This window comes from Ischnura elegans, chromosome 1 (genome assembly GCF_921293095.1).
Source record: "Ischnura elegans chromosome 1, ioIscEleg1.1, whole genome shotgun sequence".
Lineage (NCBI taxonomy): Eukaryota > Metazoa > Arthropoda > Insecta > Odonata > Coenagrionidae > Ischnura > Ischnura elegans.
In genome coordinates, this window is record NC_060246.1 from 75,496,310 (window position 1) to 75,515,972 (window position 19,663).

Genomic DNA, 19,663 nt, shown 5'->3' on the forward strand with positions numbered 1-19,663 from the left:
AGAAAATTTAAAGCAGTGTACGATTTCGGTCCGAAGATTGGAAAATTGGTAATTTTCCAATCTGCGGTCTATTTTTGGAAACGGTGATGACGGAGATTATTAATTTCAATGCGATTCCTATGAAAGAAACCCTAAAGGAAAATAATGCCAATCAATTATATTCCTTTTGAAGGTGTGTAATATCGCGGCGGGGCGCGATTTTATTGATTACTGAACTGTTGCGCCCCTATAATGCATTTTATTTTCATCATAGATGTTGTCTTCGGTTTATTCCTCAAACTATTTTGCTCTCCCTTCTGTTAGTCCTTGGGGTATTCTTCCTTTCGTATTTGGCGTCAATCTGTTGTTCGACATAGATTGTCCTTCAAGGTACCCTACTTGGGAATCATATGGGTTGAATCTTTTTTGTTTTATTTTCTTTGCTCCCATCTCACAATTTTGGTTAGGGTAACTATCTTCTGGTCTATTACTTACTTCATGCTTCAACTTCCTGCGATGGTGTCAGAGATTGCTGCTTTTTGGATGAGATTTCGATCGGCGTGGCCAACCCGCGATTTTTCTCGGTCTGTAGTTTTTTCACTCTCCGTGCGTCATAATTCGGCTTTTCTAGCTCCCACGGAGTTATAAGACCTTGATAACTCTAGGGTTTCGTGCAGTGTGACTTCATTGCTGCGCATGAAGTATTATGTGTCACGTGTGGATTATGAGAATGTAATATGCTAGGTCAATGCGTAGGGGGAAATTTTGGTCCCTTGGTGGGTGTGGTACCTTACTTTATTTGCATTGTTAGTAAACTTCTTGTGTCATTATTTTGTTTTCGCTCTGGAAGAAATAATAACTGTGAGGCACTCATAGTTGTGAGCTGATTGTCGTACACGGGAAGACATGGCGATGAATTTTGCGTTAGACAGAGAAATGTGTGAATTGTCTTATTAATTTTCCTGTAAATATATTCCCTGTCTCTGCTGTTGCGTTCAGTCATCTATAGTCCTGGCATACTTACAAAGTTCTTCATGAATCGTTGAGGGAAACAATGTGTAATTCTGCGAAAAATGGCTTTCGCCTGAGCGCGTAGTGTTTGACGTAGGTTGTCCGTCAAGGCATCTAGCGTTTGAAATGTATGGTTACCTTATGCTGGTATGGTTAGCTTATGATGGAATGGTTGAATTGGTTACATTACTACGAAAGGCGAGAAATTGCCAGAGTCTTGACGTCGCGGCGGCTTTTCCGATTTCATTTCTTTCGCATCAATGGAGCCAATCCTTTCTTGTTGTTCCCACCGTATCGTTAGACCTTAAACTGTAATTTTCATTTGTTTTCCAGAAAACACAGGTGTGTTTGCTTCGTGACCTGATTTTGTGAGTAACAATAATAAGTTGCTAGTGCTCCCCGAATTATATTTCCCGCTTCGCAAGTGGAGCGGAGCTTTGCGTCGGGGAATGTAGTTGCATTAATTTGGGAGGAGTCCTCAAAGGCGCAGCAGCACTTAAAGCTAGTTTTCCTCCGGAAGGAGCGTATGGTCACCCTTCAGACTCTTTTATTTTCCATTCAAATCCCCTCGGGGGTCGGAGTAATGAACTTTTTTCGCGTGGGCGCTCCTCACGAGCGTAAACTCGAATTATTTTGCATCTGCGAGCGAGCGCACCTAGCTTTGTTGCTCCTGCACTCATTTTTTCCTCTTGCGCCGACCCGTTGTTGGGTAAACATTGGTGTGTTTCACCGAGGGCTCTTTTTTATTTCGGAGCAATGTTTTTATTTTTTCGTTTTTCCACTCGCGAAATGCAAATAAGAACCGCGGTGGGTCCGAAGATAAGGGTGGAGGCGGGGTCGTGTTGCATTCCTTTGCAGCGGGAGCGCACTGTTGAAGTCCAGCGAGGAGCTTGCATTGCCTCACGCTGGGCGGGCACGGTCTCCGTCGTTTCATCTCTGCGGACTACGACGGCAGTATCACAATCCCCGTCAGGAACTCGACGTCTGGGTTTTTAAATTTCAGGAAGGGGTCCGCGACGATGTGCCCTCTCTCTAGTGGCCATTGTGATCGTGTGGCGTTGATCTAAGTTTTGCGTGCTATAATAGTAAGGAGTTTTTTTGCTGCTGTATTTGACCCACATATCGTATGTAATTATGTCAATTTTAATTACTTGTGTTGTGAAAGTACTTTTGCTTCCTTGAGTTCCGTTTGAGGAAGTATTTGATATAAGAGGAATTTTATGTTAAGGCAATATGTGTTATGGCAAGTGAACAGTATAAAGCTACCGTAGGTCTCGAGCAATTGATTTTGGTGGTATCTCTTGCGACATTCCTACCTATCTACTCTATTGTGATTGTATTCTGTCCGTAGTGTGCTCGTTTTCGTGTACTTTATTTTCAATTTGGACCGATTGATTAGGAATATTTCTCTTTGAATTAAGTCGACATCGATACTGACGCGGGCTATTTACAGGGATGAAAATTCAAGTTTTACGTGCACAGCTCTGGTCAAATTAGCCTTAAGACCCGGTAGGTTGGTTTCGTAGTTCTTTCTAACGCTTGCTTTTATGATAATAAATATGCCTTTGATGCGGTCTCAAAATAATGGAACCCAGTTGAATGTGGGATTGAGTCGCATTTGTCACCGGCTTCGTGGATAATTGCAGGTGACTTGAGTAAAGTACCTGGTGCTTTATCGCGAGCGGTGCGTTTCTTTCAATCTTCGAAGTATTCAGCGTAATAGGGTGGATGAAAAGAGACGGACGCGGTTTTCAGCCGTTTTAAAATCCAATTCACCGGTCCAGATCCTTTTAATGGTAGTGTCGCCCGGTATAGTGGTCTGACCACGGCGCCAGTGGCTGCTATTATTGAGCCGAAAAACTCGTCAGACATCCGGATTTGGCTCGAGTGTCCGCGTGGAGAGGCGGTCTTGTGCCAGCTGCTCTTCGATTTTCGCTCCCTACTCGTTTTTTTTATAATTTATTTTCGAGCGTGGTTATCGTCCCGTGCAGTGGGACAAAGGACAATTTCGTCGGGAGTAACTAGAGCCTTTAATGATGCCTCCTGACTTGGTCCGTGTCCTTCCGCGCGACTGGAGTGCCGCAAGGACTTTGATGGGGTCCCACCGATTTTTTTTCCATCCCAACCCTCGTATTTCCTACTTCCTCTTGCACACTCTTTTTATATATTTCTCTCTCTTCCATTTCTTTCCTCTCTCTCTCTCTCCCCGTCTTCCATTGGTCCCATCCCAACCCCCTCCACCCCACTCCTTCCCCCCCACAACTTGATTGGGCTCTGCAAATAACCGTTATCCGGCCTGAAATCTCTTTTTCCTCTCATCACTCACTTCAACCCCCTTCTCCCGTTTCCCAAGTTCATGATATGTTTTTTTTTTCAATTTTTTCGTGGAAAACCCTTTTTTTCATCCTTCACCCCCTTTGTCGGGCATTAGTGCTTTCTCTCTCTGTACTGGACCATCCTCGGGCACCTGTTTTATTTTCATTTCCCTGTTCCTCTGCTCTCAATCGGGTTGTTATTTCGCCTCAGGCCTGTCAGCGAGGTGGGTTCTTATCAGTTCCTTGATGATCCGCATTGGTCCTTGTTTTGCGTCTCCCTCGTTCGCGGTATGTTTTTTGAGGAGACCATTTTTTGGCGTGTTGGACGGGCCTCCGGGCTGAATTATCGGAGAGAGGTGAATTAGCCTATTATCGTAAGCACATGTTCAATGATTGGTGCTTTTATTTCCTGGGCCCAAACATGTTTAAGTACCTAAGTTGCTTCACAATTGACGACATTTTCTGTAAATGCAGGGGATTGACTTCGTCGTCAGTTTGATTGTTTTCATTGTACGTTTTCAGATGTGTAAATTTGACAATCGATATAGTTTTGATTTGTAGAATTCGCGGAAACGCAACTTGCTGGTCGCAACCGGTCGAGGGGGCATAATGACGGAGGAAGAAAAGGAATTCTTTGAGGTAGGGAACGAAGCTAGGGGGAGCATGGTGGGCCGCCGTTTTCTAAATTGTTTTGGTCCGCTGTTATCATAATTCTCGGTCGCATTGGAGGAGTGACTGCCCAATAGTAAAACGCTGCCTAGGGGAATCGGTGAATAAATGAAAAAGATAAAGCAATTTCGGCGCTGGGATCCATTGCGGGTAATCTTTTTGGATGTGGAGTGGGAGGCGCATCGATCGTGTCCCATACAGTCGGCCTTTGTGAGTGCGTGTGGCCGGGCGCATTTTTCCCCCGTAGGTCCTTCTACATCATCTTGCCCTCCTCGTTGGTTCTCCATTGGTCCCGGTTTCGCTGCTCAATTAACGAGGCCCCTTGTGCGTCTCTTGTCCCCCCCTCGACTTTTCGCCGGCTCTCTTCCCTCTCCCGCCCAGCCGAGGCAATGGGGTGAACCGGTAGACCCGACTCATGCCCTTGCGCCCCAAGCCAGACGACGGCGTCATTACCATTATTATTTCTTTTCCTTCCGGAAGAACATTTTGATCCCGGAGTCCTCGCTTTGAGCAGCGCATTTAAAAAACAATCACGGTTTTCATAAGGTCAATTACGCGAGAACGGGCGGGATTTAAAACCGGGGGAAAAGTGGATATGACTGGCCCTGTATTTTTACCATTTTTTCGAATTCTTTTTTTTCTTAATTTTGTCCTTCAAAGCCGCTCTTCCTCATTTATACAGGTTTTGTGACCTCATCTTATTTATTCTCATGTTTCTCGTCCTGTAAGTTATTTCTCAAGTTAATAATATTTTGTTGCTGGGACGAGATAACCTGTTTGCTTGCATTTCTTTCTTTAAAAAAATGAAATTTGTTTCCCTTAAGATGCTATAGAATTCGAAAATATTAACGGAAATGTAATCAAAATTGTTGTGAAAATACGCATCTGACTCCTCACTATGAGGTAGTGCTAGATTTGAGTTTAAGGTGGATGTAGGAAGGAATAACTTAAAAAAGAGAAAAATGCACATTGACGGAGTCCGCGTTGATGAATGCTTGCGATTGTACCATTTCCTATGAGAAAATTCTCCTTCGAAATGTGAAAATACATGAACCTTTTGGCGGTGGGGAGATTGTAATATCATCCTCAGAGTGTGCAGTATCGAAATAGGTGCTAAAGGGTAGTAATATCCTTAAAAAATCAATGAATTGAGTATTTTTTGTATAAATTTGAAATAAGATAGTGAAAAAATTACACGGGAAACGATTCTGTGGTACAAGAATGTTTATAGAATCATCTTCGCTAGTCTTTCGTGTCTGTTTCCTTATTAATTTTTCTTCCTATTGCCCTCTTTTACTTCTACTTTCGCGCCCACGCCACTATAATAATCCTTCTAGTCAAATGAAATTCTTTGAAACCAGTCGTCAAAAATATGAGTCGGCGAAAAATTGCATACATCATCTACCTAATCCTACGTTGCGAAGTATGAAAGATCATTGTGGGATAACAGTTCAATGAGGATGGCATCCGCTACTATTTCTAATCCTTCTATGTTGAACTATGTTACCAACCACACACGAGTATGGTTAAATCTGTGTTAAAGGGAAAACTGCCAGGTAAACTAGGAGTGGGAAGGAAGATAATAGGATGTATTGTATTGATGGAATGAATGGGAGGCCTTACTGTGAATTAAAGTGGAAGTCGGATATGGATAGGGAGACAGAACCGGGGTAATTCGCAATACCTGAACTTATGTTAACCGGTAGAATATTTAAATAATAATTACATGATGCGTTTTCGTACGGTTTAATGGGTGTACTTGAGTTTATTGCGTCTTCCATCTCGTCCCCTTTTCTTTTGCTTTCATAGTCATCACCGTTCCCGTATTTTCGGTGGTTGCTCTCTTCGTATTTTTTCGCCTCCTCTTCTCCCTGCGTTTTCTCTACGATGACCGCCATGAGAGCAACCCCTCCTCGTATCTCCCCCAACCCTGAGCCTGGACAGATCCCTTTTGCCCTCCCCCCCCACCTCCGGGGGCTCGCCCTTGCCCCCTCGAGTTCAAAAATAAATCGGCAGATTAGCCTGGAAATGGAACTCATTTCGGACCGGAAACCGAGTGGAATGGCCAAGTTGGACAGGGAGCGGGTGGAGATTTCTGGGTAGGAGAGGTGGGAGAGAGTGGGGGTGGGAGGTAATGTGGGGGGGGGGGGGGAGGCGGTGGGCATTGGGGCGGCCCCTGATTGTGAGCGTCCCTTGGAGAGGTGGCGAGCCACTCGGCAGGGTTTCGGTGGTGAAAGAACAGCTTTATAATTCCAGGCGTGCGAAAAAAATGAAGTGATGGGCTCGAACTTACTCATTCTTTCTCCGTGGTCGTCTGCATGCCTTATTTTCCACACCATGTTTTTCTGGGTTGCCATTGCTGTTGCCGTGTTGTTAGTTTGCAGCCCTTCAAATCCTTCAGGAAGGGTGCAGGGTATGTGGGAAAGATAAGAGTATGTTTCTTTGTGAATCTTATGTAGCCGGATTTTTCAACTAGAGGAATCATCTTGTTCTACTTCGCGTCGTTGAGTGTGGATTTGAGGGCATGGAGAATACTGACCTAGTAATCGTTTGCGATCCTTCTGTTCCCGGTACACTCTCGTTATGCCGGAGGCTGTTTTATCAATTTCCCCTCTTTTTTCATGCAGACTATTATTTTGGCTCGTTTGCCTTTGTAATCTAAGTTGCCTTGAACTGTCGTCAAGTTTTGCACAAAGCAAGCCGAGGTAACTTTTCTACCGGCTGTGCCTCGAGAGTTGGACTATCTACCCAGGCGAATTTTCGTCTCCAGGATTGCCCTCGTATTAAGCTCTCCCCTGTTGCCCAATTCCACGTGCCAATCACGCGTTTTGTCTTTTCTGCGTGGGTCAATAACGGCTATTGTGGCCATATCCCCTATGGAGATCCCAGTTTCTCGTTGGTCGTGGCTTTTTTGGATTGTGTCGTATCGAAGACTCCTTATGCGCCAGTAGTCGCATTACGTCCCGTCAGTGTTTCAAGTTTCCCTATTTGATATCCTCTTGTCCACTCTCGTAGGTTATCTCTCTGCTAGTTCCTTCTCTCGACCTTATTTTCCTCCTTCAAACCCTCTTACCCGACTCCAGCGCAAGTGGTATGAACTTTGAGATCCCCGGTCACATCTCACCCCAATCCTGGTCTTCCCCTGCCCTTTCCTCAACTTCCGCGCTTCCTTCTTGACCATCACTCGCCGTCTTCGCCACACTTCCCAACGCGAGGCCATTTACCCGTGGCTGTTTAGGGCTAATATAGTTTCACTCGGAGAAAAAAAGCTCCTGGTTCCCTAAGTGCTCCGTTCCCCTTCATTGACGCGCTGGCCATTGGCTCTCCCTTAATGTTTCTCCTTTCTCCCCGTCTCCTTTCTGTGCGTGGGAACTTTGTCTCCCAGTGGTTACACGTGGCCAAACGGGTGCCAGTCAGGTTCTATTTGAATGTTACTGTCGCCCTGATTGACCGAATATATCTTCTTCGCTTAATTGCTGTCGCGTCGCCGTATATTCTTTCTTCCTGTCATCGTCTTTCATTTGACTTGTCTCGTTTGCGTTTTATGTCCGTGGGATGTTCTTCTTAATAATGCCGAAAGGTTTGAGAAAATCTCACCGTTCCTGTCCAATCACTACCCTCCATAAATTCCTTATGTCATTTTCGCCCGAGATAGTTTCTTGATCATTTCTGTGAGAGAAAAATAGGTATTATGCTGTGGTGCTATAGTTTTTCCTTACGGAGATCTGTTACTTCGGATAGCTTAGCGTTACTTTTATAAAATGCATGGAGTTTGGGTGAGTGGTTGAAGATAGTTGCGAGGCAAGATAATGGTGAAACCTTTAATTGATAGAATGATGCGACGGCGAAGTAGAGGGAGGAAGAAGGTAGGGTTGATCTTGCGGCTGAGGATTTATTTTTATACTCCTGGATGAAAAATAAAGTCGTGTAATATTAAGTCATTGTAAAAGTGGTTGGAAAGTACGCATCCCATCAAAACCCGTACTTCAAGTAAAACACAAACGAATTGGGAAAGAGTGACATTGCCGCAACTCAAGCTTCCCTTCCGTGTTTGGGGGGTTAAGGTACGTCATACTTAATTAGAACCACGCTTCTCCTCCCGCTTCCATTAGTCTGCTCGAAGACGCTTATTCCCAGAAGTCAGAATATTAAGCTTACCCCTGCCTCTGCTCCGAGCTTCTTCAAGACTCCGTAACTGCCCGAAACTAAATTGATTTTCCTTGCTCCCCGTTAACCCCACCCATTTTCCCGCTTGGTTTTCTTTGTGTCGTTTCAGGTCCTGCTCATCGCATTTTTTTTTCTTTTTTATTCTAGCTCGTCTTGCCCCCCTCCTGTGTTTGGTTATTAGTTTCTGATTTTCAATCCTGTGGTGGTGAACTCCTGTTTGATGCATTTTAAGTGCCTAGAATATATCATGCTACAAAATTGTATCCACTAAAATGTTCTCTTGCTTGTTTTTTTCTTATGCTTACCCTTAGATCTAATGCTAATGGTCCCCAATGGAATTGTCATTGGGTCACCGTAGTGTATTTTTTTACTAGTTATTTCTTTCAAGAGTGTACTGCTATTCTATCTTACCAAGCATTTAAATATTGATATCACTGCATTAACTAGGCGTGTAAGTTTTAAGTAATGGCATGGATAAGTGCAATATTTTAGTATTGGCAAGTATAAAAATGAATTGGCACGTGTAGTGAAGTTTGCTGTGTAGATATTTGCCGGCGAGCTTTCGTTTTGCGCTTCTGGTTTTATTTTTTAATCCCTCGGCGTGAAATTGACAATGAGCTCGCGGGTTGACATTCTTTTTTCCCCTCGCCTTTCTCCGCCATGGAAATAAATGTTTTTGCTCGCCACGGTCGTATTTTAAACTCTCGATCTGAGCCTTTTGGAAAACTATGATACTTTACTCAACGGATTAATGAAATAAAAACTTGCTTATACGCTGTTCGTTCATCTTTCCTGGGTTGGAAATTGGGACTTCTCTCAGTTTGCATTTGCGATTTCTCTCCGAAGCATGATTTACGATGAGCTGCAAAGTGAAAGGGCATTGCGATTGCAAAGAATGGTCGTAAAAATAAGCGATGTGTCATTTTCAGTTTGCTAAAAAAAAACATATGTTACCTATCGAAGTTTGTATTGTATTTTTCGCATTCCTCCATGGCTAATGATCTTATTTTGTCGCATTTCTTCCTAGAACGCTGCTGCACAGGCTGCTCTACAAGCTGCCCAAGCCATGACCTCGCCCAACGAGACCCAGGGCGGTCCCAACACCGTCCTTCGCGTCATCATAGAGCACATGGTCTACCCTGTGACCCTAGATGTCCTCTGCCAGGTGAGTACCACGGTTCAAGGTCTCTCTTTATCGTGTGACCGTTTCAGCGAGGATTAAAAGTTTCAGAACCTCTTTAATAAACTGATTTTGCAATGAATTATCGAACTTGATGAGTCTCAAATTCGCGGATGGAATTTTGTCCAAATTTTGACTTTCTGATATCGTAATTTCATAATTTTCATTACGTGAAAATGTCGTGTCCTCGCTGAATCGGTCCCCAGGCCACATTGTTATGTAACGCGTTTCACACGTCCTTACCGCGGCACCATCACGTTCTTTTTGCGTTCCAGTGAAATGTTCCTATTGACTCATTGGTATCGTGCTGCCTATTTTCCGCGATTTTCTTCGGTAGTTTAATCTGACGGTTACGAAAACGTGATTAAGTCTCTGTCCATTGCATTTATTCACCGCAGTTATGCTGATCGGAATTCTGAAAAAATATATACTATTTAGTTCCCGTTTTTATTTTCAACTGTACAGTTCTTACCGATGAAACTTGTTCGATCAGCGAAGTTTTGCAAAGAAACCTCTCTATTCAAATCCTTGGTACGTGTGCTCGTCTAGGTCAAGAATATTTCTCCTTCACGGGCTAGTGATTCCATACATTGATTAACGAGTGTTGGGCCACCACGCTGGGAGATAAATAGTGGCGAGAAATCGGGTCGAGTGTCTTTCCTTACAAATTTAGAAAACCGAAAGCTCGAAAGTTTGCAGGCGCCTGGACTTGGTCGTTCATTAAGGGTATATCGATGTTCGCATGAAAAGGCATATAAGTTGGAGACGTGAAATAAAGAAGTAAATCCCTCCCCACTACCCACCCAAAGACGTGAAACCCGATCCCTCTCCCCCGAACGGAAGTGTATTTTATTCGCTGTTGACCCGATTACAACTACACCGAGGTCGAACTAATTTGATTTTCCTCCATTAATTGCGGCAACCCGAATGTAATTTCACTCGGGCACACCCTCTCGAGTCCACTTTCGAGGTTTTCAATCTGATTTGCTGCCGTCCGTTTCGGTCGTTATATACGCTCGGTGATTCACTCCGCGAAATGCGGCCACTCTGCGCGGCCCAACTCGGGCGCGAGCGAGAGCTTTGTGAAATATACCTACCTTCGTATTTCTCCCTCTCAACCCTCCGGGATGCTCGTAGGGGGGATACCCCTTTCTCCGCACGCGTACAATAATCCCCGCGAAGGAGTTTTCCGTAATCCCTTCGCCCTCTTTCGGAGGAATCTGTTGTCTCTGCTGCAATTAACACTTTGAACGCTTATCCCGGTCTTTATCCTCTTTGGCCCGAAAACCTTGCCCTCCAATCAGTTCGGCCCGGGAGGAAGAGTAGGAGGTCCTACTCGTTAGCGGGTGCGGTGCTGGGCGCGGGAGATTCCAGCACCCGCGGGGGTGCGTGCGTGTGCAAACGGTCGTTGTAAAAACTAATCATCCATCATTCCGTTAATGAGGTTTAAGGGCGCCGGAATCCGCGTCCGTGCGGGTTTTTGGCGCGCACACGGTTGGCAGGACGGTGCTAGGGGAGTGGGGTGGAGTGCCATAAATTTGGCGGAATTATCCGTAAGTGTAGCCCGAACCTCTTTTCTCCCCTGCCCCACCCAACTCGCCAACTCTTTCGCTTGCTTACTCCTCTCCCGTTGCCCCGACTCGTAAACACGGCTAGATATCGTCGGCCCGCTCCTTTCCCTTGCATTCGGGGTGTTGAGTGCCCCCGGGGAAAGGTCCCCGATGTTTGTTTGCATATCATTCCGTGGGGCTGGCGAAAGAAATCGTGCTCATCCCTCGTTCCCACGCTGACTTTCACTCCCCAGGTTTATTCATGGGGTCACGTTCGATAGATTTCCATGCATTTATCATACTTTGTGGAAATGAGTGATGATATTTTCAAAATTACCCTGTTAATGGTCTATTTGATCATTTTCATGAATCGGGTGTATGAAAACGTCGATTATTAATGTATGATATTGCCAGCTCACCAAAGGTCTGGAATTTAAAAAATGTTCACATTAATTTTTTGGAATGTTAAGGGTCGTTGTATTCTTGTCCATCGTTAGTTTTGGAAACCATTAGCCCAAGTTTTGCTACTCATTTTTTCCTATAATTTTTTTTCGCAAATAACTGACTAGTTCCATAATGTGGTTATTATAACCTCAAGGGATCAGCCAGTTGCCAGTTTTTAATTAGTTTAATCAGTAAATTGCCAGTTTATTTAATATTCTCCAACCTGATGAAAACTCTCTTCTGGTTCAGCAGTGACGAAAGTCTTGACTTGCGAATGCTTGTGCTTTCCCTAATAGGATGGGAATTAATCGATTTGCTTCCAAATCAGAGTACATGGCAAATTATCTATTTCTCCGTTATTGTAATAATTGGTTGTTTAATAGGAAGCAGCCCTAAGATGGGCCTGCTGCGGGATACCATCTGTTGATCCATAAGTAAAATACTGCTAATGATTAATTAAAAAATAACAGGACTAGCCACGGTGATATCTTTGCGGAGTCACCCGCAAAGCGAATCTGGTCGATACGAATGAGTTTTTCTGTAAATGATTATTTGCAACATGAATATGCATTTACTTTAAATTAATTATTATAAAATAATGATAATTAACATAATTTGGCTCGTCAGATCAGGTTTAAAGCTGAGTAATTGATAGCAATGCAAATACCTTCTAGAGTGCAGTCTCCGGTTTCATTTTTCATCTCTGAGGTAAATTTATATTACACTTTTAGTAGCAGACTTTTTCCTTCAAGAAGGGTCATATTATATTTTGAAATCATTCTCGGTAAGATTTTCGATAAATTCGCAGATGAACCTAAAAATAAGGGGAACCTATATTTGAGCTTTCCGAGTTACAATCCTCGCTTGCATTCCTATCACGTAATATCTCAACGGAGTTTAAACCTAAGAAATGCGACTATAAGACGAAACTAACGTGGAATCTATTCACTGTAAATAATTGAGCTGAAAAAATCATTTATTCTTTTATCTTATCCCGCACTTGGTGCAGAGAGTGATCGGTGTTTTCCCCCCACGTTTAATGTCCATTTTAGATTCCATTACGGTGGCTTGAACAGCCGTTACAGACGTGTGGAGAGAATTCTTTTGGGAGGTTTTTAGTACGCATTCTATGTGCCATTCCCTCTTTTTTATACTCTTTATTTTTTTACGCCGTACGTCGGGAATGGTCTTGAATTGAGCAATTTGATACACTCGCCCTGCAGTTTACTCAATCCTTCTCTCTCCTTTCCATCGTAGTATCACACGGGAATGCTGCCTTTAAGAGAGGACGTTACAGGGTGGAGAGGATATTTTTTTCCGTCGTGAGTGGGAGGATATTGTGACGGGGAGGAGTTAGTTACTTGGGGATCGGTTTCCCCTCTCCTCTCCATCTTCTAGCACCCTTTCCCCTTTCATTTCCCCCTCCCCCGGACCCGCCCACCTCCCCTCCTCCGCCTCCTCTCCAATTTCATTTCATGCAAATGAGAGAATACGTCTTTTGAAGTGACCCGCTCCGACTCCTCATCTCCGGCGCCCCTCCCCTCTCCTCCCCGTGGATGTATTACCCTCTCCCGCGGGAGCGGCCCGCCACCCTACGCCCCATTTCTCCATCTCCCCCCTTCCTCCCGGTCCTATCCTACTCGTACATCTCTACGTGTCTACTATGTGGATCCTGTAGTCCCCCTTTTCTAGGCGTCCTTCCCAACACTTTTATTTCTCTCGCTCTATCTCAGTTTTTTTCGCTGTAGGTCTACATAGCTCTCGTCCTTGGTCTTGGTTTTTGTTTGAGTGCCGTTGTCTCCAGTGTGATAGTGTGTACTCCCGAAACGGAATCTTTTGCCTTCATGGTTTTCCTGTTTTCTTAGGTAGCTTTATTCCTTTTTACACATCGAACTCGCTCGTACCGTTGCTTATTGTATTTTGTCGTCCGAAATCAGTAGCAGTTCGAGGGAAAGATTGAGAAATATACATTTTTTAGCGGAGAAAAATGTTGTGGCGTGGAAGCTTCCAGGTTTTAATTGATAACTATTTCTTAAAAAGCTATACTTCATACTAAATAGATGCTATGCCGTCGTTTTAAAATGCTTTTTTTTATATAATTAAAAACATCATCTTTCCGCAAACAATCCCATCGTGAATGTTAACGATATTTCGTCGAACTCTCTAATGCCAGCAATACCTTATCCCTATTTCAGCAATACCTACATCTCGCTTTGTTGAGTTCGGTAGCTTTTTCTAGCATACGGTTGGTTTTATCTTCGTAAATTGACGACTTAGAAGACCGAAAGGTGGGATGGCAAAAAGAAGACTTTACTATGAATTTGTTACGTATCCGAAATTGTAGTTGGGGTTCGTCCCAGTCATAATCTTTAAAGAGCACCCATCTCGCTTCCTCCTCCGCCTTTATTTCCCTCTTTTCCATTTGCATTAACATACATTTCTCCTCGAGTTTCCTCTCAAAGCCCCCACCGGGGTTGAATATGGGAAGTTACGCATGCAATATTGTTGGTTTCGTCCCATAAGTAAAGTCGTGTGTCAGCCCCCCTCCGCGTCCTCTGCGAGTGCGAATAAATTATTAATTCTTCCGCGTGCTCCCTTCCCCGTACGTCTCCTGCCCTATTTTAATCGTGCTGTCTTTCCCTTGGGCCCATACCGTCACGCCTAACCCCCGTTTCAATTCTCAAAATTTCAGGAGTGTTTACTGCTCTTCACGGCAAGTCTGCGGAAATATACGTAAATGTGGCTTGATTTAAAAAGCTTTAATTTTTTCCTTAATGTCTGAGTTAGGATTCGTTGTAGAGGATGTTGATCTTGGCCTGCAATTATACATGTGGTTAAGATACTTAATAGGCAATCGGGCATTGTCAGATTTCTTTGGCCAACGTGAAAAAAAGGGATGTTTGCGAGTCCGGTATCGAGTTACGTGAGAACCCTGAGCTAAGGCTATTTTTTTTGCATCTTTTTTTTTCTTTTTCAATCCCATTTTTTGTTTGCTGTATGATAGCTCAGTCTTTGTGCTCGAGGTATAGTTTGTAATGGACGAACGTCCTACGCATAGGAAATTTCAGCCTATTTTGGGAAGGAGGCTTAATTGAAAGGTTCATTTATGGTAGCCCTCTAATGCTACGTTGCCGGCATTGGGGATGCATTAAGTTGAATTTTCTCTCAAATATGTCTTAAGGTTGTGGTATTCCCGCTAGCATAAGCATTTTAAAGTAATACATTTTTTTAAAGTTAGTTATTATTTAAGTGTAGCACTTAATTTGAGGAAATCTGATGCATTATCCGACCAAGAGGTACGAATTGATTGGTTGAATTATATTTTCTCCTTTGACCCGTAACTTAAGGCGAAGACGTCGTGTCATGAAAGAGTTCGCGACTTACGCTAATGAACACGTACTCGAAAATGAAGATTTATTTCCGGAGGGAGTGGGCTGGTAATGCTAACAATGGTCTTGACGCGGTGTTCACGTCGCCGCCTTCCAACGCGGACACAGATGGCTCGTTGGCGGGCGGCCAACCTGTCATCCGCCGTATTACGGTGGACGGCCGGTGGAGTGCACGAGCGATTGGCTCCGCTTCCGCCTCCGATCTCTCATTCTCATTCTCATTCGAAAGGGACATCAGCCGATCGTCTCCTTCTCCGTCCCCTTTTCTCCTCGCCCCCGTCTTCCCTCCCCGCGCCCCCCGGTAACCTCCTCTCTCGGAATTGCTCCTTTGAGGACCTCTCGATGTGTCCCACCTAATGACCCTCACCCGAGAGGCTATTTTCCCCGTCGTCGCCCGCCGGTGATATGTTTGTCGTGGCGCCTTTCGCTTTCGGAGGCGCCGCGGACCTATATCCTTGGCGCCGCCCTTACGTTCTTAGCCCCCTTCTGTGGGAGGGGACTGAGTGTCGGCCCGAGGGTGTTGCCTCCCCCCGCCTGATGGACGCGGAAAAATGGGGTTAATCCTCACGCACCTATTTCGTGATCCCCTTAGGGATCTTCCATGAATTTCGGCGACGACGCTGGGAAAGGAATGGATGGGAGTGAAAATTCCAGGCACCGTGATGGAAGGGGAGTGTAAAAATTGAATTGAATGTGGGAGCTGATTATGGGGCAGTTGGGAAATTGGGGTGTTTTATAGTTTAATGATGGATTCTTTGTGTGTCCGAAAAGCTAATTGCTACGTGGCGTGATTCCTTGGTGATAATTTTGGAAAGAGGGTGTAAGACGGCTTATTTAAATTTTTGCATTCTAGGGGCAGGTTTTGTCAAATATAAATCAATTTTATGTAGGTGCTATAACAGTCTCCGATGACAGTACCTCTATAATTATATGCCTCCTTTTTGAGCTTTACCAAATTAGTGTATTTTATATCTTAGGAAGGGCATATGACGTATGTCTACCAGGCTGTAGTTTTGGCGCGTAAGCTACCCTTCCAGTATATATGTGGAAATGCGATTTTGTATTCGAAGTTGCAATTCGTTGCGGACCATAATTTGCGCCTTTGTCCGAGATCTGCTGCCGATCTCTTGAATCCTAATCTTTTGAATTGTTCAATCAATGTTTGTCAGTGGAGAATATTTTTCGCCGTTTTGCATGTTTCTCCCCCTTTATGAGACCGCGGGTGGCTTATACATTTGATGAGATTTGAACAGAGATGGTTTGATGATGGTTTATCAAAACATTACCTTATCATGCTAGGAGTTCTGACTTTACGGAAAATTTTTTAGGAAAAAAAGATATTTTGAACTGAAGAGTCGGAAGTCCTATTGGAAGGGGAATAGATCGGGGTGATTTACGTGAATTCTCCATGTAAAAGTACCTACTTTACTAGTACACTTTTAATGGAAAGAATTTCGAGCAGTGGAAGATAGATACTGTAGAAATGATGGCCTTTTGAATGATTAGTTTCCTTTTGTCTACCCCTCGGAAATATTTTCTGTATGCTAGATTATTTCTCCTCTTCTCTCCCACGCATCGAACTACTGGCCGCCATACTATCGGTGTCTTTTACGTGGGCCGACACTGTCCGGTATCTGATGCCGGTCTGCTACCACGTCCTGATAAAAGGGCCTGTCTATTCAGCATGTCTTGTTCCCTGAATTCCCGATATGCCTTCTCACTTTTCCTCAAACGCAGAATTTTGCCACTCCCCTTATTACCGCTGCTATCTCCTTCCCTCCTGCCCCGTTCGCCTCCTTACTACTGCGCTATTCTCGTCATCTGCCTGGGATCCGGTCGGCACGTCCCTTTGAAACTGTGTGATGAATCATTCTGTGTGCAGGTGGTGAAAGGAGAAGGGGGAACACTCATCCCCCCTCGTTTCCAAGGGTCCCCTGCCCCCCACGTCACTGACGGAATTTCCTCCCCCTGCTCGTTTTCCAAAGCGGAGAAAGGGTTCTCGAGACGGTCGTCGTCTTCGCTCGATTCGTCCTTGATTTCCTCCTCTACTATCTTGGATCTCCCCCCCCCCCCATGGTCTGTCCACTTTCGCCGCCCCCTCCCTCCCACATCCAGTTCTAATCGCGGAGCAAGTCGAGCGAGTGTTTTAAATGATGAGAATTCCTCAAAGGATGTTCAAATTCCTTGGTTTCGTGCTGTAATTATCAAAATAGCGGCTTGAAGATGTTTTTCACCTTTGGTGACCTTGGTTTCAACCGTCAGGTCCGGGGGGTCCAGCTCTTCCACTCCCACCCCCCAGGGAAATATAAAAACATAATTTATTTCCTTCATTAAAGAAAGCAGATTGAAAAAACATGAATTTACAAAAGATTACTTAAACAAATGAAGTTTATCGATTATGATAAGTGTTAAAAGTAGTTTAATACCCTCTACTTTGTACCCTGTTTTTAAAAAGTTTTCCCCCAGGTGTTGTACCCCCGCCCCCTGAACTAAATTCCTGGGTATCCCACTCGTCGCGCAATTTCACTCTTCGTTTGCAACGTTTGTGTGTACTTGTTTTTTTTGGAAAGAAACAGGCGTTACTGTTTTCACTATTAAATTTCTTTTCCATCAAGTAGGATATGAAGCTAATGTGAAGTATCGTTCATTTATATCATTTTGAATTCGGTCATTTTCAACGTTGTGCTACTCATAAATGTACGAATATTTGGTCAATTCATTCAAGCGAATAGATGACATAAAAATGATATTTTTGGGGATTGTGACTACTAATAAATAATGAGATTCGTATAGTCCATAACTGCCGCATTACCTAAATGCTACCTCCAGAGGCAGAGGATTAATATTTTGTTTTTCCGTTGCACCGACTCGTTTGATTCCATGAGGGATCATCCGCACAATTGGACGATGTAATATTTTGGATGCTCGAATGTATTCATGGGTTGAAGGAGGGGCTGACTTGTGTCAAGCCCTGTGCTTTTAAATGCCTCTTTTAACGTATTCGTCGGTTTGAATTTTAAGGAAGCTTGATTAACGCACCCTGCTTGCGCTCTTCCCTTCTCATTTACTTCCCTCCACTATCTCCTCTCCTTCCCCTCCTTCCTTTCCTTTCACCCCCACCCCTTTGGGTCTCCCTCAATCCCCACCTCCTTCCTTACCCGCTCCTCTTCATTTCCCGCCTCCATTCTCCTCTCTCTCATCCCTCCCAATGGAGGCTCCACCAATCTCCTGTGCGTTTCAAATAATATTTTGCCCTCTTCAAGGCTGGAAACGAGGTCTTCCACGGCCTCATCGCTCCCCCTTCCACTGCCCTTTTCTTTCGTTCTTTCTCTTTGCTCCTCGTTTTCCATTTCCTCTCTCGTCCTTAACCCTTCAGATACTCCCCCTCCCGTTATTCATCTCCTCGCTGCCGCTGACCGCTTTCTTTGTCCTCGCACCTGTTCCGGAACCAGGGTATGGGTTTGTTGATGGTGCAGAAATTTTTCTGATGCGCGTTTTGCCCGCTGGAAATCACTTTTCATCATCGAAGGATTACCTATGGTTACTGGTTGGTAATTAAAGGAAACTTCAGGGAATGTTCTCCATGACGTACCATGATTCTTGAGGCTTGGGTTGCTGATAACTACGTAGGCTGTTTATTCAGGGTGGGAAGTCTAGTTGTTTTAATTAATTAATATCCTTGTTTGGGAATTTTGAAAAAAAGGAACTTGCATGAAGGTCTCTGTAATAAACGACAGGACTGGAGGACTGGGCTTTTGCAAGTATGCTTGTTCTATTTCAGCACAATTGTCGCCATTTGGCCTGTGTTACGGTTTTCGATTCAGATGCCCTGCTATGCGGCAATTATTATTGTGGACTCTGCAATGTAGCCTTTCTCGAATGTATATTGTATTTTAGAGAATGCGGAATTGTGTAGATTTTTTTGGCTCCGCACCGATTCAGTCCTTAATTATTTATGAATGAAATCTACCCTCCCTGTTGATATCCCTTCATTTGTATTGATTTCTAAGCTGCCATGATTGCACTTACATTAGCTGGGTTCTTTATAATGCCCAGAACGTATTCCATCCATCCTCTAGGCTTTAGCCCTCACTTTGTATTGATAAATCGCCGTATTGATCGCCGTCGTTATCCTTTCCACCTTATCGTCCCTTGTAATGGTTGTTGTTACGCTTCGATGGCGCCTGGAGTCTGCCAGCGTTCTCTTCTCAACGGCAATCCTGCCTTCTCCTGCCGCTATTTCCGTCTTCGATTTCACGATATTCTTTTCTCTCTCCCCGCGCGTCTCAATTCTGCCCCCTGTCCTTCGTTTAAAGATGGGGAACGGTTAGGAAAGAATGATAAATATACTTGGGCACGTTTATTCCCCTTATTCCTCAGCACCCGTGCGCACATTGGTCTCTTCCTGTGCACACAGTTTTTTAGATTGCTTTCCTCAATTAGGGCATTTAATTAATTTCTTTCACTGCGAATTAGCTGAAGGCGTAGTGGTACTTACATTTATTTCAGCTCATTAATATTGGGTATGTGATATTCTTGATCATTCGAAAACCTGGATACGCATCGCAAGCCCTTAAGAATGCATTGAAGTTGTGAGACTAATTTCGAAAACTCGTCCATTGTGTGTAGCGAATTTTGATTTTCGAAAACCCCTCCATTCTCGAGAAAGACACCATACCATCATTGAAGTTCCTATGACAAACACTCACCTATCTTCAGGGGCATTAATGCCTGAATAAAGTCCATTCCTGTCTTTAGCCTGATAAGTATCCTCATCTCCAAAAATATTACGAGGACTCAAATTCTCATCTTCACAGCTATGAGCGAGACAGTCGTCGAATTTTTGTTGGAGGAGAGCCGCAATTTTATTATGCTTACTAAATATCGTCAATGGTAAACTTTTCTACTTTCATGCAGTCGTAATACTCAATATACTGGAAAATTATCGTGCTATGTTTG

At 44.1% G+C, this 19,663-nt stretch overlaps 1 protein-coding gene across 5 annotated transcripts in view; it reads left to right on the forward strand.

Moving 5' to 3' along the window:
- The window catches only part of LOC124163639 (polypyrimidine tract-binding protein 1), a 973,136-nt gene that overhangs the window by 726,964 nt on the left and 226,509 nt on the right, over window positions 1-19,663 (forward strand). For all 5 annotated transcript variants that reach the window (XM_046540700.1, XM_046540691.1, XM_046540704.1 and 2 more), the window contains one exon: window positions 9,169-9,306. In XM_046540700.1, the coding sequence (XP_046396656.1) occupies window positions 9,169-9,306 (138 nt within the window). The remainder of the gene's footprint in view (window positions 1-9,168; window positions 9,307-19,663) is intronic.